General features: G+C 52.8%; 1 protein-coding gene across 1 annotated transcript in view; it reads right to left on the minus strand.

The window, feature by feature from the left end:
• LOC147116084 (unconventional myosin-VIIa-like) overlaps positions 1-24,433 on the minus strand; it is a 507,950-nt gene that overhangs the window by 225,702 nt on the left and 257,815 nt on the right. Inside the window, exons 18-19 of the mRNA XM_085992002.1 lie at positions 19,916-20,010; positions 16,993-17,077 (exon numbers count right to left, since the gene is read on the minus strand). Of these exons, the coding sequence (XP_085848128.1) occupies positions 16,993-17,077; positions 19,916-20,010 (180 nt within the window). The remainder of the gene's footprint in view (positions 1-16,992; positions 17,078-19,915; positions 20,011-24,433) is intronic.

A 24,433-nucleotide genomic window follows, 5' to 3' on the forward strand; every position in this document is an offset into this window, starting at 1 on the left:
CCACTGCCCCACACTCTCTCCACAGCCCCGTACTAATCTCACTGCCCCACAATCTCTCCACAGCCCTATACCAATCCCACTGCCCCACACACTGCACAGCCCTGTACCAATCCCACTGCCCCACACTCTCCCCACAGCCCTGTACCAATCCCACTGTCTCACACTCTCCCCACAGCCCTGTACCAATCCCACTGTCTCACACTCTCCCCACAGCCCTGTACCAATCTCACTGCCCCACACTCTCTCCACAGCCCCGTACTAATCCCACTGCCCCACACTCTCTCCGCAGCCCTGTACCAATCACACTGCCCCACACTCTCCCCATAGCCCTGTAACAATCACACTGCCCCACACTCTCTCCAGAGCCCTGTACCAATCCCACTGTCTCACACTCTCCCCACAGCCCTGTACCAATCTTACTGCCCCACACTCCCCCCACAGCCCGTACTAATCCCAGTGCCCCACACTCTCTCCGCAGCCCTGTACCAATCCCACTGTACCAATCCCACAGCTGCACTATCCCCACAGCCCTGTACCAATCCCCAGCCACACACTCTGCACAGCCCTGTGCCAATCTCACTGCCCCACACTCTCTCCGCAGCCCTGTACCAATCCCACTGCCCGACACTCTCCCCAGAGCCCTGTACCAATCCCACAGCCCCACACTCTGCACAGCCCTGCACCAATCCCACTGCCCGACACTCTCCCCAGAGCCCTGTACCAATCCCACTGCCCACACTCTCCCGACAGCCCTGTACCAATCACACAGCCCCACACACTGCACAGCACAGTATCAATCCCACTGCCCCACACTCTCCCCACAGCCCTGTAACAATCCAACTGCACCACCCTCTCCCCACAGCCCTGTACCAATCCCACTGTCTCACACTCTCCCCACAGCCCTGTACCAATCCCACTGCCCCACTCTCCCCACAGCCCTGTACCAATCCCACAGCCCCACACTCTCCACAGCCCTGTACCAATCCCACTGCCCCACACTCTGCACAGCCCTGTGCCAATCTCACTGCTCCACACTCTCTCCACAGCCCTGTAACAATCCCACTGCACCACATTCTCAATTCAATTCAATTCAATTCAATTCAAATCGCTTTATTGGCATGATGACAAGTTACATCTTATGTTGCCAAAGCATCAAAAAACATTCATGTTTGTACACAGAAATACAGATCTATCCATACAGTGTATAAACAGATATATCCCTGAGTGTATAAATATACATTCATATAATTTATATATACTCTTTTCTTATATTTAGTGGTTGTCCCTCTGTTTATGGCAAGCTGTAACATAGTGTGCTGCTAGTGTTACACAATTTCTCTCTTCCCCTAGTAGGTATGGGAGTTTTTGGTCGTCATTCAAATTTCTGAATTCCGGGCATATTTTTGTGAATTTTGGGTAGAAATTCTCCCTTATGCCCTGATATTTTCTACAAGCTGTGAAGAAGTGCATCTCTGTCTCCACCACTCCCTGACTGCAGTGAGAGCATATCCTGTCCTCTCTTGGTAGCCGGGTCTGCCTGTGTCTATCTTTATCGATCGCCAGGCTATGTTCACTAAGTCTGTACATTGTCAAGGTTTTTCTCAGTTTGCTATCCTTTACCATGGTCAGGTAATCAGCCATGTTATATTGTCTGTTTAGGGCCAAGTAGCAATTGAGTTTGCTTTGGGTTTTTGTTGTTGGGACAAAATGGGACAAACACCCAATTGAGATCCTACATGCAGAATTCTGTAAAAGTATCCTCCGGACTCAAAGGAAAACCGTAAACAATGCATGCAGGGCAGAACTAGGCCAATATCCACTAATAATTACTATCCAAAAAAGAGCCACCAAATTTTGGAAACACCTAAAAATGAGCAACCCCCATTGCTATCATTACGAAGCCTTGAAATGCCAAGAGAGGACCATAAAGAAGAATACCCTCAGTCAACTAGTCCTGGGACTCAGTGAAGCAACCACTAACACTACAAACAATAACCAGCCCCAGGACAGTGACATCGTAGCACAGAGAATTCGACCCAACACAATTGTCACTAAGCAAAAGGAAAAATACCAGTCATATTGGGCAGAAACAACAAAAACCCAAAACAAACTCAATTGCTACTTGGCCCTAAACAGACAATACAACATGGCTGAATACCTGACCATGGTAAAGGATAGCAAACTGAGAAAAACCTTGACAAGGTACAGACTTAGTGAACATAGCCTGGCGATCGAAAAAGGCAGACACAGACAGACCCGGCTGCCAAGGGAGGACAGGATATGCTCTCACTGCAGTCAGGGAGTAGTGGAGACAGAGATGCACTTCCTCACAGCTTGTGGAAAATATCAGGGCATCAGGGAGAATTTCTACCAAAAATTCTCACAAATATGCCCTGAATTCAGAAATTTGAATGACGACCAAAAACTCCCATACCTACTAGGGGAACAGAGAAACTGTAACCTTAGCGGCACACTATGTTACAGCTTGCCATAAACAGAGGGGCAACCAGTAAACCTAAGAAAAGAGTATATACAAATTATACGAATGTATATTTATACACTCAGGGATATATCTGTTTATACACTGTATGAATAGATCTGCGTTTATGTGTTCAACCATAAATGTTTTTCGATGCTTTGGCAACATAAGATGTACCTTATCATGCCAATAAAGCGATTTGAATTGAATTGTTGTTTCTGCCCAATATGACAGATATTTTTCCTTTTGCTTAGCGACGATTGTGTTGGGTCGAATTCTTTGTGTTACGCTGTCACTGTCCTGGGGCTGGTTATTGTTAGTAGTGTTAGTAGTTACTTCACTGAGTCCCAGGACCAGTTGACTGAGGGTACTCTTCATTATGGTCCTCTCTTGGCATTTCAGGGCTTCGTAATGATAGCATTGGGGGTTGCTCCGCAGCCCTGTACCAATCCCACTGCCCCACACTCTCCCCAGAGCGCTGTACCAATCCCACAGCCCCACACTCTCCCTAGAGCCCTATACCAATCCCACAGCCCCACACTCTGCATAGCCCTGTACCAATCCCACTGCCCCACACTCTCCCCAGAGACCTGTATCAATCCCACAGCCCCACACTCTGCACAGCCCTGTACCAATCCCACTGCCCCACACTCTCCCCAGAGCCCTGTATCAATCCCACAGCCCCAAACTCTGCACAGCCCTGTACCAATCCCACTGCCCCACACTCTTCCAACAGCCTTGTACCAATCCCACTGCCCCACACTCTCTCCACAGCCCTGTACCAATCCCACTGCCCCACACTCTCCCCACAGCCCTGTACCAATCCCACTGCCCACACTCTCTCCACAGCCCTGTACCAATCCCACTGCCCCACACTCTTCCCACAGCCTTGTACCAATCCCACTGCCCCACACTCTCCCCACAGCCCTGTACCAATCCCACTGCCCCACACTCTCTCCACAGCCCTGTACCAATCCCACTGCCCCACACTCTCCCCACAGCCCTGTACCAATCCCACTGCCCCACACTCTCTCCACAGCCCTGTACCAATCCCACTGCCCCACACTCTCCCCACAGCCCTGTACCAATCCCACTGCCCCACACTCTCTCCACAGCCCTGTACCAATGTCACTGCCCCACTCTCCACACAGCCCTGTCCCAATCCCACTGCCCCACACTTTCTCCACAACCCTGCACCAATCCCACTGCCCTACACACTCTCCGCAGCCCTGTCCCAATCCCACTGCCCCACACTCTCTCCACAGCCCTGTACCAATCCCAATGCCCTACACTCTCTCCGCAGCCCTGTACCAATCCCACTGCCACACTCTCCCGACAGCCCTGTACAAATCACACAGCCCCACACACTGCACAGCACAGTATCAATCCCACTGCCCCACACTCTCCCCACAGCCCTGTAACAATCCAACTGCACCACCCTCTCCCCACAGCCCTGTACCAATCCCACTGTCTCACACTCTCCCCACAGCCCTGTACCAATCCCACTGCCCCACTCTCCCCACAGCCCTGTACCAATCCCACAGCCCCACACTCTCCACAGCCCTGTACCAATCCCACTGCCCCACACTCTGCACAGCCCTGTGCCAATCTCACTGCTCCACACTCTCTCCACAGCCCTGTAACAATCCCACTGCACCACATTCTCAATTCAATTCAATTCAATTCAATTCAAATCGCTTTATTGGCATGATGACAAGTTACATCTTATGTTGCCAAAGCATCAAAAAACATTCATGTTTGTACACAGAAATACAGATCTATCCATACAGTGTATAAACAGATATATCCCTGAGTGTATAAATATACATTCATATAATTTATATATACTCTTTTCTTATATTTAGTGGTTGTCCCTCTGTTTATGGCAAGCTGTAACATAGTGTGCTGCTAGTGTTACACAATTTCTCTCTTCCCCTAGTAGGTATGGGAGTTTTTGGTCGTCATTCAAATTTCTGAATTCCGGGCATATTTTTGTGAATTTTGGGTAGAAATTCTCCCTTATGCCCTGATATTTTCTACAAGCTGTGAAGAAGTGCATCTCTGTCTCCACCACTCCCTGACTGCAGTGAGAGCATATCCTGTCCTCTCTTGGTAGCCGGGTCTGCCTGTGTCTACCTTTATCGATCGCCAGGCTATGTTCACTAAGTCTGTACATTGTCAAGGTTTTTCTCAGTTTGCTATCCTTTACCATGGTCAGGTAATCAGCCATGTTATATTGTCTGTTTAGGGCCAAGTAGCAATTGAGTTTGCTTTGGGTTTTTGTTGTTGGGACAAAATGGGACAAACACCCAATTGAGATGCTACATGCAGAATTCTGTAAAAGTATCCTCCGGACTCAAAGGAAAACCGTAAACAATGCATGCAGGGCAGAACTAGGCCAATATCCACTAATAATTACTATCCAAAAAAGAGCCACCAAATTTTGGAAACACCTAAAAATGAGCAACCCCCATTGCTATCATTACGAAGCCTTGAAATGCCAAGAGAGGACCATAAAGAAGAATACCCTCAGTCAACTAGTCCTGGGACTCAGTGAAGCAACCACTAACACTACAAACAATAACCAGCCCCAGGACAGTGACATCGTAGCACAGAGAATTCGACCCAACACAATTGTCACTAAGCAAAAGGAAAAATACCAGTCATATTGGGCAGAAACAACAAAAACCCAAAACAAACTCAATTGCTACTTGGCCCTAAACAGACAATACAACATGGCTGAATACCTGACCATGGTAAAGGATAGCAAACTGAGAAAAACCTTGACAAGGTACAGACTTAGTGAACATAGCCTGGCGATCGAAAAAGGCAGACACAGACAGACCCGGCTGCCAAGGGAGGACAGGATATGCTCTCACTGCAGTCAGGGAGTAGTGGAGACAGAGATGCACTTCCTCACAGCTTGTGGAAAATATCAGGGCATCAGGGAGAATTTCTACCAAAAATTCTCACAAATATGCCCTGAATTCAGAAATTTGAATGACGACCAAAAACTCCCATACCTACTAGGGGAACAGAGAAACTGTAACCTTAGCGGCACACTATGTTACAGCTTGCCATAAACAGAGGGGCAACCAGTAAACCTAAGAAAAGAGTATATACAAATTATACGAATGTATATTTATACACTCAGGGATATATCTGTTTATACACTGTATGAATAGATCTGCGTTTATGTGTTCAACCATAAATGTTTTTCGATGCTTTGGCAACATAAGATGTACCTTATCATGCCAATAAAGCGATTTGAATTGAATTGTTGTTTCTGCCCAATATGACAGATATTTTTCCTTTTGCTTAGCGACGATTGTGTTGGGTCGAATTCTTTGTGTTACGCTGTCACTGTCCTGGGGCTGGTTATTGTTAGTAGTGTTAGTAGTTACTTCACTGAGTCCCAGGACCAGTTGACTGAGGGTACTCTTCATTATGGTCCTCTCTTGGCATTTCAGGGCTTCGTAATGATAGCATTGGGGGTTGCTCCGCAGCCCTGTACCAATCCCACTGCCCCACACTCTCCCCAGAGCGCTGTACCAATCCCACAGCCCCACACTCTCCCTAGAGCCCTATACCAATCCCACAGCCCCACACTCTGCATAGCCCTGTACCAATCCCACTGCCCCACACTCTCCCCAGAGACCTGTATCAATCCCACAGCCCCACACTCTGCACAGCCCTGTACCAATCCCACTGCCCCACACTCTCCCCAGAGCCCTGTATCAATCCCACAGCCCCAAACTCTGCACAGCCCTGTACCAATCCCACTGCCCCACACTCTTCCAACAGCCTTGTACCAATCCCACTGCCCCACACTCTCTCCACAGCCCTGTACCAATCCCACTGCCCCACACTCTCCCCACAGCCCTGTACCAATCCCACTGCCCACACTCTCTCCACAGCCCTGTACCAATCCCACTGCCCCACACTCTTCCCACAGCCTTGTACCAATCCCACTGCCCCACACTCTCCCCACAGCCCTGTACCAATCCCACTGCCCCACACTCTCTCCACAGCCCTGTACCAATCCCACTGCCCCACACTCTCCCCACAGCCCTGTACCAATCCCACTGCCCCACACTCTCTCCACAGCCCTGTACCAATCCCACTGCCCCACACTCTCCCCACAGCCCTGTACCAATCCCACTGCCCCACACTCTCTCCACAGCCCTGTACCAATGTCACTGCCCCACTCGCCACACAGCCCTGTCCCAATCCCACTGCCCCACACTTTCTCCACAACCCTGCACCAATCCCACTGCCCTACACACTCTCCGCAGCCCTGTCCCAATCCCACTGCCCCACACTCTCTCCACAGCCCTGTACCAATCCCAATGCCCTACACTCTCTCCGCAGCCCTGTACCAATCCCACTGCCACACTCTCCCGACAGCCCTGTACAAATCACACAGCCCCACACACTGCACAGCACAGTATCAATCCCACTGCCCCACACCCTCTCCACAGCCCCGTACTAATCCCACTGCCCCACACTCTCTCCGCAGCCCTGTACCAATCCCACTGCCCCACACTCTCCCCATAGCCCTGTGACAATCACACTCCCCCACACTCTCTGCAGAGCCCTGTACCAATCCCACTGTCTCACACTCTCCCCACAGCCCTGTACCAATCTCACTGCCCCACACCCCGTACTAATCCCACTGCCCCACACTCTCTCCGCAGCCCTGTACCAATCCCACTGTACCAATCCCACAGCCGCACTATCCCCACAGCCCTGTACCAATCCCCAGCCACACACTCTGCACAGCCCTGTGCCAATCTCACTGCCCCACACTCTCTCCGCAGCCCTGTACCAATCCCACTGCCCGACACTCTCCCCAGAGCCCTGTACCAATCCCACAGCCCCACTCTGCACAGCCCTGTACCAATCCCACTGCCCCACACTCTCCCCAGAGCCCTGTACCAATCCCACTGCCCCACACTCTCCCGACAGCCCTGCACCAATCACACAGCCCCACACACTGCACAGCACTGTACCAATCTTACTGCCCCACACTCTCCCCACAGCCCGTACTAATCCCACTGCCCCACACTCTCTCCGCAGCCCTGTACCAATCCCACAGCCGCACTATCCCCACAGCCCTATACCAATCCCCAGCCACACACTCTGCACAGCCCTGTGCCAATCTCACTGCCCCACACTCTCTCCGCAGCCCTGTACCAATCCCACTGCCCGACACTCTTCCCAGAGCCCTGTACCAATCCCACAGCCCCACACTCTGCACAGCCCTGTACCAATCCCACTGCCCCACACTCTCCCCAGAGCCCTGTACCAATCCCACTGCCCCACACTCTCCCGACAGCCCTGCACCAATCACACAGCCCCACACACTGCACAGCACAGTATCAATCCCACTGCCCCACACTCTCCCCACAGCCCTGTAACAATCCAACTGCACCACCCTCTCCCCACAGCCCTGTACCAATCCCACTGCCCCACACTCTGCACAGCCCTGTGCCAATCTCACTGCTCCACTCTCTCCACAGCCCTGTAACAATCCCACTGCACCACACTCTCTGCGCAGCCCTGTACCAATCCCACTGCCCCACATGCTCCCCAGAGCCCTGTACCAATCCCACAGCCCCACACTCTCCCTGGAGCCCTGTACCAATCCCACAGCCCCACACTCTCCACAGCCCTGTACCAATCCCACCGCCCCACACTCTGCACAGCCCTGTGCCAATCTCACTGCTCCACACTCTCTCCACAGCCCTGTAACAATCTCACTGCTCCACACTCTCTCCACAGCCCTGTAACAATCCCACTGCACCACACTCTCTGCGCAGCCCTGTACCAATCCCACTGCCCCACTCTCCCCAGAGCCCTGTACCAATCCCACAGCCCCACACTCTCCCTAGAGCCCTGTACCAATCCCACAGCCCCACACTCTGCACAGCCCTGTACCAATCCCACTGCCCCACACTCTCCCCAGAGCCCTGTATCAATCCCACAGCCCCACACTCTGCACAGCCCTGTACCAATCCCACTGCCCCACACTCTCCCCAGAGCCCTGTATCAATCCCACAGCCCCACACTCTGCACAGCCCTGTACCAATCCCACTGCCCCACACTCTTCCCACAGCCTTGTACCAATCCCACTGCCCCACACTCTCTCCACAGCCCTGTACCAATCCCACTGCCCCACACTCTCCCCACAACCCTGTACCAATCCCACTGCCCCACACTCTCTCCACAGCCCTGAACCAATGGCCTGCTCCGACATTCAATAGGATCATGGCTGATCCGAATCTAGACTCACGTCCACTTCTCTGCCCGCTCCCCGTAACCCCTAATTCCCTTATCAGCTAGGAAACTGTCTATCTCCGTTTTAAATTTATTTAATGTCGCAGCTTCCACAGCTCTCTGAGGTAGCAAATTCAATAGATTTACTACTCTCTGAGTGAAGAAGTTTCTCCTCATCTCAGTTTTGAAAGGGCAGCCCCTTATTCTAAGATTATGCCCCCTAGTTCTAGTCTGACCCATCAGTGGAAACATCCTCACCGCATCCACCTGATCAAGCCCCCTCACAATCTTACGTGTTTCGATAAGATCGCCTCTCATTCTTCTGAATTCCAATGAGTAGCGGCCCAACCTACTCAACCTTTCCTCATAAGTCAACCCCCTCATCTCCGGAATCAACCGAGTGAACCTTCTCTGAACTGCCTTGAGAGCAAGTATATCTTTTCTTAAATATGGAAACCAAAACTGTACGCAGTATTCCAGGTGTGGCCTCACCAGTACCCTGTATAACTGAAGCAAGAATTCCCTGCTTTTATACTCCATCCCCTTGCAATAAAAGCCAAGATTCCATTGGCCTTCCTGATCACCTGCTGTACCTGCATACTAACCTTCTGTGTTTCATGCACCAGGACCCCCAGATCTCTTTGTACTGCAGCACTTTGCAGTTTCTCTCCATTTAGATAATAACTTGCTCTTTGACTTTTTTCTGCCAAAGCGCATAACCTCACACTTTCCAACATTATATTCCATCTGCCAAATCTCCGCCCACTCACTTCGCCTGTCTATGTCCCTTTGCAGGTTCTTTATGTCCTCCACACTCTCTGCTTTCCCTCCCATCTTTGTATCGTCGGCAAACTTGGATACGTTGCACTCGGTCCCTTCCTCCAAATCGTTAATATAGATTGTAAAGAGTTGGGGTCCCAGCACTGACCCCTGCGGAACACCACTAGTCACTGATTGCCAACCCGAGAATGAACCATTTATCCCAACTATCTGTTTTCTGTTACATAGCCAATCTTCCACCCATGCCAGTATATTACCCCCAATCCCGTGATTTTTTATCTTGTGCATTAATCTTTTGTGTGGCACCTTGTCACATGCCTTTTGGAAGCCCAAATACACCACATCCAGTGGTTCTCCTCACAGCCCTGTACCAATCTCACTGCCCCACACTCTCTCCACAGCCCTGTACCAATCCCACTGCCCCACACTCTCCCCACAGCCCTGTACCAATCCCACTGCCCCACACTCTCTCCACAGCCCTGTACCAATCCCACTGCCCCACACTCTCCCCACAGCCCTGTACCAATCCCACTGCCCCACACTCTCTCCACAGCCCTGTACCAATCCCAATACCCTACACTCTCTCCACAGCCCTGTACCAATGTCACTGCCCCACTCTCCACACAGCCCTGTCCCAATCCCACTGCCCCACACTTTCTCCACAACCCTGCACCAATCCCACTGCCCTACACACTCTCCGCAGCCCTGTCCCAATCCCACTGCCCCACACTCTCTCCACAGCCCTGTACCAATCCCAATGCCCTACACTCTCTCCACAGCCCTGTACCAATCCCACTGCCTCACTCTCCCGACAGCCCTGTACAAATCACACAGCCCCACACACTGCACAGCACAGTATCAATCCCACTGCCCCACACCCTCTCCACAGCCCCGTACTAATCCCACTGCCCCACACTCTCTCCGCAGCCCTGTACCAATCCCACTGCCCCACACTCTCCCCATAGCCCTGTGACAATCACACTCCCCCACTCTCTCTGCAGAGCCCTGTACCAATCCCACTGTCTCACACTCTCCCCACAGCCCTGTACCAATCTCACTGCCCCACACTCTCCCCACAGCCCGTACTAATCCCACTGCCCCACACTCTCTCCGCAGCCCTGTACCAATCCCACTGTACCAATCCCACAGCCGCACTATCCCCACAGCCCTGTACCAATCCCCAGCCACACACTCTGCACAGCCCTGTGCCAATCTCACTGCCCCACACTCTCTCCGCAGCCCTGTACCAATCCCACTGCCCGACACTCTCCCCAGAGCCCTGTACCAATCCCACAGCCCCACACTCTGCACAGCCCTGTACCAATCCCACTGCCCCACTCTCCCCAGAGCCCTGTACCAATCCCACTGCCCCACACTCTCCCGACAGCCCTGCACCAATCACACAGCCCCACACACTGCACAGCACTGTACCAATCTTACTGCCCCACACTCTCCCCACAGCCCGTACTAATCCCACTGCCCCACACTCTCTCCGCAGCCCTGTACCAATCCCTCAGCCGCACTATCCCCACAGCCCTATACCAATCCCCAGCCACACACTCTGCACAGCCCTGTGCCAATCTCACTGCCCCACACTCTCTCCGCAGCCCTGTACCAATCCCACTGCCCGACACTCTCCCCAGAGCCCTGTACCAATCCCACAGCCCCACACTCTGCACAGCCCTGTACCAATCCCACTGCCCCACACTCTCCCCAAAGCCCTGTACCAAACCCACTGCCCCACACTCTCCCGACAGCCCTGCACCAATCACACAGCCCCACACACTGCACAGCACAGTATCAATCCCACTGCCCCACACTCTCCCCACAGCCCTGTAACAATCCAACTGCACCACCCTCTCCCCACAGCCCTGTACCAATCCCACTGCCCCACACTCTGCACAGCCCTGTGCCAATCTCACTGCTCCACTCTCTCCACAGCCCTGTAACAATCCCACTGCACCACACTCTCTGCGCAGCCCTGTACCAATCCCACTGCCCCACATGCTCCCCAGAGCCCTGTACCAATCCCACAGCCCCACACTCTCCCTGGAGCCCTGTACCAATCCCACAGCCCCACACTCTCCACAGCCCTGTACCAATCCCACCGCCCCACACTCTGCACAGCCCTGTGCCAATCTCACTGCTCCACACTCTCTCCACAGCCCTGTAACAATCTCACTGCTCCACACTCTCTCCACAGCCCTGTAACAATCCCACTGCACCACACTCTCTGCGCAGCCCTGTACCAATCCCACTGCCCCACACTCTCCCCAGAGCCCTGTACCAATCCCACAGCCCCACACTCTCCCTAGAGCCCTGTACCAATCCCACAGCCCCACACTCTGCACAGCCCTGTACCAATCCCACTGCCCCACACTCTCCCCAGAGCCCTGTATCAATCCCACAGCCCCACACTCTGCACAGCCCTGTACCAATCCCACTGCCCCACACTCTCCCCAGAGCCCTGTATCAATCCCACAGCCCCACACTCTGCACAGCCCTGTACCAATCCCACTGCCCCACACTCTTCCCACAGCCTTGTACCAATCCCACTGCCCCACACTCTCTCCACAGCCCTGTACCAATCCCACTGCCCCACACTCTCCCCACAACCCTGTACCAATCCCACTGCCCCACACTCTCTCCACAGCCCTGAACCAATGGCCTGCTCCGCCATTCAATAGGATCATGGCTGATTCGAATCTAGACTCACGTCCACTTCTCTGCCCGCTCCCCGTAACCCCTAATTCCCTTATCAGCTAGGAAACTGTCTATCTCCGTTTTAAATTTATTTAATGTCGCAGCTTCCACAGCTCTCTGAGGTAGCAAATTCAATAGATTTACTACTCTCTGAGTGAAGAAGCTTCTCCTCATCTCAGTTTTGAAAGGGCAGCCCCTTATTCTAAGATTATGCCCCCTAGTTCTAGTCTGACCCATCAGTGGAAACATCCTCACCGCATCCACCTGATCAAGCCCCCTCACAATCTTACGTGTTTCGATAAGATCGCCTCTCATTCTTCTGAATTCCAATGAGTAGCGGCCCAACCTACTCAACCTTTCCTCATAAGTCAACCCCCTCATCTCCGGAATCAACCGAGTGAACCTTCTCTGAACTGCCTTGAGAGCAAGTATATCTTTTCTTAAATATGGAAACCAAAACTGTACGCAGTATTCCAGGTGTGGCCTCACCAGTACCCTGTATAACTGAAGCAAGAATTCCCTGTTTTTATACTCCATCCCCTTGCAATAAAAGCCAAGATTCCATTGGCCTTCCTGATCACCTGCTGTACCTGCATACTAACCTTCTGTGTTTCATGCACCAGGACCCCCAGATCTCTTTGTACTGCAGCACTTTGCAGTTTCTCTCCATTTAGATAATAACTTGCTCTTTGACTTTTTTCTGCCAAAGCGCATAACCTCACACTTTCCAACATTATATTCCATCTGCCAAATCTCCGCCCACTCACTTCGCCTGTCTATGTCCCTTTGCAGGTTCTTTATGTCCTCCACACTCACTGCTTTCCCTCCCATCTTTGTATCGTCGGCAAACTTGGATACGTTGCACTCGGTCCCTTCCTCCAAATCGTTAATATAGATTGTAAAGAGTTGGGGTCCCAGCACTGACCCCTGCGGAACACCACTAGTCACTGATTGCCAACCCGAGAATGAACCATTTATCCCAACTATCTGTTTTCTGTTACATAGCCAATCTTCCACCCATGCCAGTATATTACCCCCAATCCCGTGATTTTTTATCTTGTGCATTAATCTTTTGTGTGGCACCTTGTCACATGCCTTTTGGAAGCCCAAATACACCACATCCAGTGGTTCTCCTCACAGCCCTGTACCAATCTCACTGCCCCACACTCTCCCCACAGTCCTGTACCTATGTCACTGCCCCACACTCTCTCCACAGCCCTGTACCAATCTCACGGCCCCACACTCTCTCCACAGCCCTGTACGAATCACACTGCCCCACACACTGCACAGCCCTGTACCAATCACACTGCCCCACACTCTCTCCACAGCCCTGTACCAAACCCACTGTCCCACACTCTCCCCACAGCCCTGTACCAATCTCACTGCCCCACACTCTCTCCACAGCCCTGAACCAATCGCACTGCACCACACTCTCCCCACAGCCCTGAACCAATCGCACTGCACCACACTCTCCCCACAGCCCTATACCAATCCCACTGCCCCACACTCTCCCCACAGCCCTATACCAATCTCACTGCCCCACACTCTCTCCACAGCCCTGTACCAATCCCACTGCCCCACACTCTCTCCACAGCCCTATACCAATCCCACTGTCTCACACTCTCCCCACAGCCCTGTACCAATCCCACTGCCCCACACTCTCCCCACAGCCCTGTACCAATCCCACTGCCCCACACTCTCCCCACAGCCCTATACCAATCTCACTGCCCCACACTCTCTCCACAGCCCTGTACCAATCCCACTGCCCCACACTCTCCCCACAGCCCTGTACCAATCCCACTGCCCCACACACTCTCCACAGCCCTGTACCAATCCCACTGCCCCACACTCTCCCCACAGCCCTGTACCAATCCCACTGCCCCACACTCTCCCCACAGCCCTGTACCAATCCCACTGACCCACACTCTCCCCACAGCCCTGTATCAATCCCACTGCCCCACACTCTCCCCACAGCCCTGTACAAATCCCACTGCCCCACACTCTCCCCACAGCCCTGTATCAATCCCACTGCCCCACACTCTCCCCACAGCCCTGTACCAATCCCACTGCCCCACACTCTCCCCACAGCCCTGTATCAATCCCACTGCCCCACACTCTCCCCACAGCCCTGTACAAATCCCACTGCCCCACACTCTCCCCACAGCCCTGTACAAATCCCACTGCCCCACACTCTCCCCACAGCCCTGTACCAATCCCACTGCCCCACACACTCCCCACAGCCCTGTACCAATCTCATTGCCTCACACTCTCTCCACAGCCCTGTACCAATCCCACTGCTCCATACTCTCCCCATAGCCCAGCATCAATCCAACACTAATCCCACTGCCCCGCTCTCTCTCCATAGCTCTGTATCAATCCCGCACTAATCCCACTGTCCCACTCTCTCCCCATAGCCCTGTATCAATCCAACACTAATCACACTGCTCCGCTCTCTCCCCATAGCCCTGTATCAACCCAAACTAATCCCACTGCCCCGCTCTCTCCCCATAGCCCTGTATCAGTCCCAAACTATCCCACTGCCCCACTCTCTCCCCATAGCCCTTTATCAATCCAACACTAATCACACTGCCCTGCTTGCTCCCCATAGCTCTGTTTCAATCCCAAACCAATTCCACTGCCCCGCACCCTCACCATAGCTCCGTTTCAATCCCAAACTAATCTGACTGCCCCACTCTTTCCCCATAGCCCAGTACATATACCAAACTAAACAACTTGTATTTATATAGCGCTTTTAACATAGTAAAACGTCCCAAGGCGCTTCACAGGAGCGTTATCAAACAAAATTTGTCACCGAGCCAGATAAGGAGATATTAGGACAGATGGCCAAAAGCTTGGTCAAAGAGGTAGGTTTTAAGGAACGGCTTAAAGGAGGAAAGAGAGGTCAAGAGGCAGTGAGGTTTAGGGAGGGGATTCCAGAGTTTGGGCCTAGGCAGCTGTAGGCACGGCCATCAATGGTGAAGCAACTGAAATCGGGGATGTGCAATAGGCCAGAATTGGAGGAGCGCAGAGATCTTGGAGGGTTGTAGGGCTGGAGGAGGTTACAGAGCTAGGGAGGGGGCAAGGCCATGGAGGGATTTGAACAAAAGGTTGAGAATTTTAAAATCAAGGTACTGCCAGACCGGGAGCCAATGTAGGTCAGCGAGCACAGGGGTGATGTGTAAACGGGACTTGGTGCGAGTTAGAATACGGGCAGCAGAATTTTGGGTGACCTCAAGTTTATGCAGGGTGAAAGATGGGAGTCTGGCCAGGAGTGCGTTGGAGTGTTCTGACAAAAGGTCATTGACCTGAAATGTTAACTCTGTTTCTCTCTCCACAGATGCTGCCTGACCTGCTGAGCATTTCCAGCATTTTCTGTTTCTTTTTCAGTTTTCCAGCATCCGCAGTATTTTGCTTTGGTATGTGCGTTGGAATAGTCAAGTCTAGAGGTAACAAAGGCATGCATGAGGGCTTCAGCAGCAGATGAGCTGAGGCAGAGGCGGAGTCAGGCGATGTTCGAGGTAGAAATAGCCGGTTTTAGTAATGGCGCAGATAAATGTTCGGAAGCTCATCTTGGTGTCAGATACAACACCAAGGTTGCATCAGAGTGTTTCCAGGCCCACTGCCCCACTCTCTCCCCATAGCCCTGTATCAATCCAACACTAATCCCACTGCCCCGCTCTCTCCCCATAGCCCTGTACCAATCCAACACTAATCCCACTGCCCCGCTCTCTCCCCATAGTCCTGTATCAATCCAACACTAATCCCACTGCCCCGCTCTCTCCCCATAGTCCTGTATCAATCCAACACTAATCCCACTGCCCCTGCTCTCTCCCCATAGTCCTGTATCAATCCAACACTAATCCCACTGCCCCACACTCTCCCCATAGCCCTGTATCAATCCAACACTAATCCCACTGCCCCACTCTCCCCATAGCCCTGTATCAATCCAACACTAATCCCACTGCCCCACTCTCCCCATAGCCCTGTATCAATCCAACACTAATCTCACTGTCCCGCTCTCTCCCCATAGTCCTGTATCAATCCAACACTAATCCCACTGCCCCACACTCTCCCCATCGCCCTGTATCAATCCAACACTAATCTCACTGCCCCGCTCTCTCCCCATAGTCCTGTATCAATCCAACACTAATCCTACTGCCCCACACTCTCCCCATAGCCCTATATCAATCCAACACTAATCCCACTGCCCCACTCTCCCCATAGCCCTATATCAATCCAACACTAATCTCACTGCCCCACACTCTCCGCATAGCCCTGTATCAATCCAACACTAATCTCACTGTCCTGCTCTCTCCCCATAGTCCTGTACCAATCCAACACTAATCCCACTGCCCCACACTCTCCCCATAGCCCTATATCAATCCAACACTAATCCCACTGCCCCACTCTCCCCATAGCCCTATATCAATCCAACACTAATCCCACTGCCCCACTCTCCCCATAGCCCTGTATCAATCCAACAGTAATCTCACTGTCATGCAGCTTCCTCTGCTTCAAATATTTATCTAATTTTCCCTTAAAAGATACAATGTCTTTGCCTCAACCTCTCCCTTTGGTAATGCACTCACTGTCCAACCACCTGGTTCCAATTTTAAATTGATGCCCTCGTGTCACTGACTCCCAAACTAGAGGAAATAGTGCAGATTGTCCATTCAGTTAGCACCGCATTCCCCTGGAGAGATTCTGATAGGCTGGTGTAGACAGTAAATATAGGAGGAGGAAGGAATTACCAATTTGTAATTCTTGCGACACTGGTATCCTCTCCAGTGATTCTGGATCCTCCGGGCTGCGTTCTTCTGTCTCAGGAAGTTCTTCCTGTCAAAGCACAAAGAGACAGAATGAAAATGTCCAAATAAATCCACGGTAAATTTCCAATCAACTTCAATCCTTTCTTCAAGTCTGATATTACTCCTTGTGTCCCAGTGTCGCTGCTTGTCTTCACTCAACTACAAATCAGGAGGTGAGGTCACTCTACTCTAGTCAGTGAGGAGGAAAGGACTGTCCAGACCATCTCGTCTGGTCAGTGAGGAGGAAAGGACTGTCCAGACCATCTCGTCTGGCCAGTGAGGAGGAAAGGACTGTCCAGACCATCTCGTCTGGTCAGTGAGGAGGAAAGAACTGTCCAGACCATCTTGTCTGGTCAGTGAGGGGGAAAGGACTGTCCAGACCATCTCGTCTGGTCAGTGAGGAGGAAAGGACTGTCCAGACCATCTCGTCTGGCCAGTGAGGGGGAAAGGACTGTCCAGACCATCTCGTCTGGTCAGTGAGGGGGAAAGGACTGTCCAGACCATCTCGTCTGGTCAGTGAGGAGGAAAGGACTGTCCAGACCATCTCGTCTGGTCAGTGAGGAGGAAAGGACTGTCCAGACCATCTCGTCTGGTCAGTGAGGAGGAAAGGACTGTCCAGACCATCTCGTCTGGTCAGTGAGGAGGAAAGGACTGTCCAGACCATCTCGTCTGGTCAGTGAGGAGGAAAGGACTGTCCAGACCATCTCGTCTGGTCAGTGAGGAGGAAAGGACTGTCCAGACCATCTCGTCTGGTCAGTGAGGGGGAAAGGACTGTCCAGACCATCTCGTCTGGTCAGTGAGGAGGAAAGGACTGTCCAGACCATCTCGTCTGGTCAGTGAGGGGGAAAGGACTGTCCAGACCATCTCGTCTGGTCAGTGAGGGGGAAAGGACTGTCCAGACCATCTCGTCTGGTCAGTGAGGGGGAAAGGATTGTCCAGACCATCTCGTCTGGTCAGTGAGGGGGAAAGGACTGTCCAGACCATCTCGTCTGGTCAGTGAGGAGGAAAGGATTGTCCAGACCATCTCGTCTGGTCAGTGAGGGGGAAAGGACTGTCCAGACCATCTCGTCTGGTCAGTGAGGAGGAAAGGATTGTCCAGACCATCTCGTCTGGTCAGTGAGGGGGAAAGGATTGTCCAGGCCATCTCGCCTGGTCAGTGAGGGGGAAAGGACTGTCCAGACCATCTCGTCTGGTCAGTGAGGGGGAAAGGACTGTCCAGGCCATCTCGTCTGGTCAGTGAGGGGGATAGGACTGTCCAGACCATCTCGTCTGGTCCTATATGATAGAGATTGAAATTGAGCCGGTGTGTGTTATTGAATAAGTAGATAATACTTTTGGGTTGTTACTGACTGGGTGAGGGTTATTAGCTATCCCTCAAAGCAGAACATCTCATATTGTAGAATGTCACCTAGTTAACAAAACTTACAGTATCAGCACTATCACCCAGATTTGATCCAGTTTCTGACAGTGTGAACACAATTCGACCTTTGACTCCAAACACAATCCAGTGATCTGAGCTCTGACTCCGAACAGAATCCCGTGACCTGACCTCTGACTCCAAACACAATCCAGTGATCTGACCTCTGACTCCGAACAGAATCCAGTGATCCGACCTCTGACTCCGAACACAATCCAGTGATCTGACCTCTGACTCCGAACAGAATCCAGTGATCCAACCTCTTACTCCGAACACAATCCAGTGATCTGACCTCTGACTCCGAACAGAATCCAGTGATCCAACCTCTTACTCTGAACACAATCCAGCGATCTGACCTCTGACTCCGAACAGAATCCAGTGATCCAACCTCTGACTCCGAACACAATCCAGTGATCTGACCTCTGACTCCGAACAGAATCCAGTGATCCAACCTCTTACTCTGAACACAATCCAGCGATCTGACCTCTGACTCCGAACAGAATCCAGTGATCCAACCTCTGACTCCGAACACAATCCAGTGATCTGACCTCTGACTCCGAACAGAATCCAGTGATCCAACCTCTGACTCCGAACACAATCCAGTGATCTGACCTCTGACTCCGAACAGAATCCAGTGATCCAACCTCTGACTCCGAACACAATCCAGTGATCTGACTTCTGACTCCGAACAGAATCCAGTGATCCAACCTCTTACTCTGAACACAATCCAGCGATCTGACGTCTGACTCCGAACAGAATCCAGTGATCCAACCTCTGACTCCGAACACAATCCAGTGATCTGACTTCTGACTCCGAACAGAATCCAGTGATCCAACCTCTGACTCCGAACACAATCCAGTGATCTGACCTCTGACTCCGAACAGAATCCAGTGATCCAACCTCTGACTCCGAACACAATCCAGTGATCTGACTTCTGACTCCGAACAGAATCCAGTGATCCAACCTCTTACTCTGAACACAATCCAGCGATCTGACGTCTGACTCCGAACAGAATCCAGTGATCCAACCTCTGACTCCGAACACAATCCAGTGATCTGACTTCTGACTCCGAACAGAATCCAGTGATCCAACCTCTGACTCCGAACACAACCTGATCTCTGCCCTTGCTCTCTGGATTTGCATTAATTCTGGTTAATACACATCCTGTTATATCACTGAACTTCTTTACCACCCAAATGGTGCACTCAGTGCATTTTGTGCTGCTGTACAAACACGTCATGTGTTGAATGATATCCTGCCCTATAGTGGGGCCAGGAGCCCTCCTGTTGACTTGCTTTGCTTGCTCTCCCTCTGGTCAACACAGGGACACGGTGGCTGTTGACTTACTGTGAAGAATGTATTGAAATGTGTATAAAAAAACAAATGGAGTGATAATTGCCAGAAATATTTTGGGATAACTCTGATTGATGTGCAATTGGTGGAACCCACCTGTCTTTGAAACCATGCATGACTTTCTGAATCATCAAGGCCTTTGCTGTCAAGATTCTGTCTCGCTCGAGTTCCAAGGCCAAGTGGTCGTCCTCCTGGAAAGAAAGCAAGACATTTAGGGAGTGCACACCACGGAGAGCTCCTCAGCACAGGACAGGGGAGGTGAGGAGTGAGCAGCCGGGATAGCTCAACAGACCTTTCTGAAGTCAAGGATTCTGTGAAGTACGTTGTGTTAAATTCCACTGTAAGGAATAGAACTCTCCTTGTGTCCCAGTGTTGCTGCTTGCTCTCACTCAACTAGGAGGTGAGGATGGAAAAGTTTTATTCTAGGCAACTTATAGAGCTAGAGTAAGTTTAGAGAACATTCGTGCCAAATATGGTCAGTCTCTTTCAGATATTCTCGTACATGCCAAACAGTCAACATTTTATGCAGTCATGGTTTTATATTTGCAAGTAAACATCAGAGAAGATTTAAGCTCCTCCTTTTCCCGGCCGTCTCCATGAGCTGCCACAGCTCAGTTCCCAGTTAATGCTGAGCAGTAGTTGAGGGTTACACAGCGTTATACCCACTTTCAAATGTAGCAGGCAAATCCTGTCTGCTGGAAAGTTGAAGTCACATCAATCACCTACCCATGGAATTCCTTTGTAAAGGGGTCGCTAAAAACAATTAAAAATAATTCTTTACCTTACTTCATGGGCCCAGGCAATGACCCCCCAAATCCAGCCGCCCCCCCCACCCACCACCCTCGGTCATCCCACTCCTGCTGATCATCAGGCAGCTGCAAATCTTGGTGTAACGGCCTCTGAAGATTCATTCTCTGCTCGCAACAAGATGAACCGTTTATGGTCTCAGCCATGGCTCAGTGGGTAGCACTCTCGCCTCTGAGTCACAAGGTTGTGGCTTCAGGACCACACTCCAGAAACTTGAGCACATAATCCAGGCTGACACTCCCAGTGCTAGTACTGAAGGAGGTGCCGTCTTTCAGATGAGACGTTAAACCGAGGTCCCGTCTGTTCTTTCAGGTGGACGTCCAAGATCCCATGGCACTATTTCGAAGAAGAGCAGGGGAGTTCTTCCCGATGTCCTAGCCAATATATATCCCTCATCCAACATCACTATCTAGTCATTATCACATTGCTGTTTGTGGAACCTTGCTGTGTGCAAATTGGCTGCTGCGTTTCCTACATTACAGCAGTGACTGCACTTCAAATAAAAAAGTACTTCATTGGCTGTAAATCGCTTTGTGACATCCTGAGGTTGTGAAAGACGCTATAGAAATGCGAGTCTTCCTTTCTTTTTTCTCTGTGTGGTCCAGGAATGTAGAATTCCCGACGTAGGGATCCTCAACCCTCTGCTCTGCCCCTTCTGGTCAGTGACCTTGTTTGGGTGCAGAGAAGGTCAGCCCTCAGCAGTAACCACAGCAATCCCAGGTGCCAGTCCAGGACCCAGGGTAGCCAGCACCTGGCAGAACTTGTGGTCTTTCGAGAGCTTGCTGATGTTGTTACAGCAGGAGTCTGGTGGAACTGACAAACAATTTCAGCCCCACTGTGAGTCACCAGGGGAGCATGTTTTGTGTGTTTTAATTATGTCATGTACTTTTGGACATCTATATATCTATCTATCTATATATTATACTAGCTGGAGTGCCCGGTGGTGCCGAGGCTTTTTCGAGGGCATGTTGTTGTTGGAAGAGAGAGAGAGAGCGACTGGGGGGGGGGGAGAGAGAGAGAGTGACTGGGGGGGGAAGAGAGAGAGCGACTGGGGGGGGAAGAGAGAGAGCGACTGGGGGGGGAGAGAGAGAGCGACGGGGGGGAGAGAGAGAGCGACTGCAGGGGGGAGAGAGAGAGCGACTGGGGGGAAGAGAGAGAGCGACTGGGGGGGAAGTGAGAGAGCGACTGGGGGGAAGAGAGAGAGCGACTGGGGGGAAGTGAGAGAGCGACTGGGGGGAAGAGAGAGAGCGACTGGGGGAGGAGGGGGTGGGGGAGGGGGAGGGGTGGGGGGAGGGGGAAGGAGGGGAGGGGAGGGGGAAGGGGGGGAGGGGGAAGGGGGGTAGGGGAGGGGGAATGGGGGGAGGGGAGGGGGAGATGGGAATGGAGGGGGAGGGGGGGAATGGGGGAGAGGGGAGGGGGAATGGGGGGAGAATGGGGGGAGGGGAGGGGGAATGGGGAGGAGGGGAGGGGGGGTGGGGGAGGGGAGGGGGGAATGGGGAGGAGGGGAGGGGGGGTGTGGGGGAGGGGGGGAATGGGGAGGAGGGGAGGGGGGGGTTGTGGGGGGAGAGGGGGAGGGGAGGGGAGGGGGGAGGGAGGAGGGGAGGGGGGAGGGGAGGGGGGGTTGTGGGGGGAGGAAGGGAGGGGTGGAAGCTAGCAGACCCGATGGCTCCGCGGAGCTCCGTGCCACCCCACGCACTGACATGGCTCAGCCCGAGCCCCGCCCCTCCCGAGCACCGGCCTCCGGAGCCCCGCCCTCCCGCTCTCCGGAGCCCCGCCCTCCCGCTCTCCGGAGCCCCGCCCTCCCGCTGCGCTCTCCCGAGCCCCGAGCCCCGTGAGCGCGCCCTCCCGAGCTCCGCCCTCCCGAGCCCACACTGCCGCTCTCCCGAGACCCACCCCCCCCGAGCGCCGCGCTCGCGCTCTCCCCGAGCCCCCGCAGCGCGTGCCCTCCCGAGCTCCGCCTTCCCAAGCCCCGACCCCCGCCCGAGCCGGCTTCAAGACCAGAGAGACGCCGCCACGCAACCCTACCGCGTGAGGCCTGGCCGGACTCAAGTCGCGCTCCGGGCGGAAGATGACGCAGACGCTGACTCCCGCCCCGCCCGCCTTTACAAAGATGACAGCGGGTGGCGACGCTCGGCTCAGGCCCGCCCCCTCCAGCCTTCACAAAGATGGCGGTGATCGCTGGCCTTTTGTCGATCGTGACGGGAGGCGCCTAGCTCGGGCGTGGCTGGTCAACAGACGCCCAGGCTTTGAGGCCTGGAAAAACGGTGAAAGGTAGGAAAATTATAGAGGTTAGACAAAAGATTTACAAATGAATTAACTTTTTTTTAAAAAACAATTTGGCCTAGAAATTCAGTATAGCCACGTTCGGGGGCGCTACAGTCGGGCTGGCCGCTAAAGTTTGCGCCCGGCGCAAGTTCGCGCCACCTTCGCCGATATTCAGTTGCATCGCCCCAAGAGGTTGCTGCTGCGCTAAAACAGGCGATGCATGACTATCATTAGGCGCTAAGCCGGCGGTCCGGGGTGAAACCCCCGAGGGCGGGGCGCAGCGCAGGTGCGGCGAGTTGCTGATTGATGGCAGACACTCTGGCGCCGGTCAGCTCTTAAAGGGGCAGGGTGGACTTGTCTGGCTGCCATGCCCTGCGCACTGCAGCCCTGAAGCAAGGCCTGACCAATGCTGGTTCATCAGTTCTACGCCCTGGACCATGGGGAAGCCCGCTATTCTTCCAAATCCCATTGCACGCTCTTGCTGCTTGTCACAGGGTCATGGGGAAGGAGATGTACTGACGTCTCCTTCTGAAAAGGGGCATTGTTCACCTGTCGGATGCAGCAATGTACCGTGAACTGGAGATGTTGGCAATGTCCCCAGTAGCGGATTGGAAGGAGCCGGTGGCATAGAAGTTGAGAGCCACCATCACCTCACTGCCACCGACAGAGACGTCTTGCTCCTCAGCTGTGGCTGCAGATCTCTGCGAAGCAGGTGGCAGATCTCAGTGACCACCTCCCTTCTGAATCGCAGCCTCCGAACACACTGCTCCTCAGACATGTTCAGATATGAGAACTGCTGGTGGTAGACCCTGGGTGGGTAAGGCCTCCTGTGCTGACACCTGTTGGCCCTTCTCCATCTGGCCATGACGGGCACTCCCTCACGGCGTCTCTGATCCCTTTGAATGCAATGCAGAAAGCCAACGTTTCCACCCATTTGTAGCCCCCATTACAGTATATGTGGCGACTCAAGGCTATGGCACTGAAAGTGAAATCCAAGTGCAAAGCTCTGGCCTGAAGCCAGAAGTACCTGTGCAAGCGCTGAGTCAAAGCAGAAAGCTCTCTGCCTTTGTCTCTCACACAGAAGGATTGGCACAAAATGGCTGTCACTTATAATGCAGGAGGAGTCCCCTTTAAATAGTCCCCCGCACCCTGCAGTGACTGGGAACCGTTCCCCTCTACCAGTCGCTGGAGGCGCCAGGTGCAAAGAAGGGCGGCGCCACTGAAGTTCCGGTTTGGGGCGCACAAAGGGCGTTGCACGATGAAATGACATCAGGATCTGCGCGCGCAGCTGAGCGCACGCAAAGACTTTGCGCCGACGCTAAATCTCTAGTGAAGTTGGGGAGAGGCGCAGATTGCGCTGCGCCCGGCCGCTAGCCGCCTAGTGCCCAACATCTCCTCCTCCTAAGGCGCTACCGGCTGGCGCAAGCAACTGAATTTCTAGGCCTTTTGTCTTTTGAAAGCAACTTTTTTTTTGCTGGAAATGTAGATTTGAAAAGAAACACGCAGAAAGCGGGGAAAAAGAAATGAAAAGTTTGGAATCAA

Source organism: Somniosus microcephalus, chromosome 6 (assembly GCF_052327205.1).
Source record: "Somniosus microcephalus isolate GS21.2 chromosome 6, FLI_Smic_1.0, whole genome shotgun sequence".
NCBI lineage: Eukaryota > Metazoa > Chordata > Chondrichthyes > Squaliformes > Somniosidae > Somniosus > Somniosus microcephalus.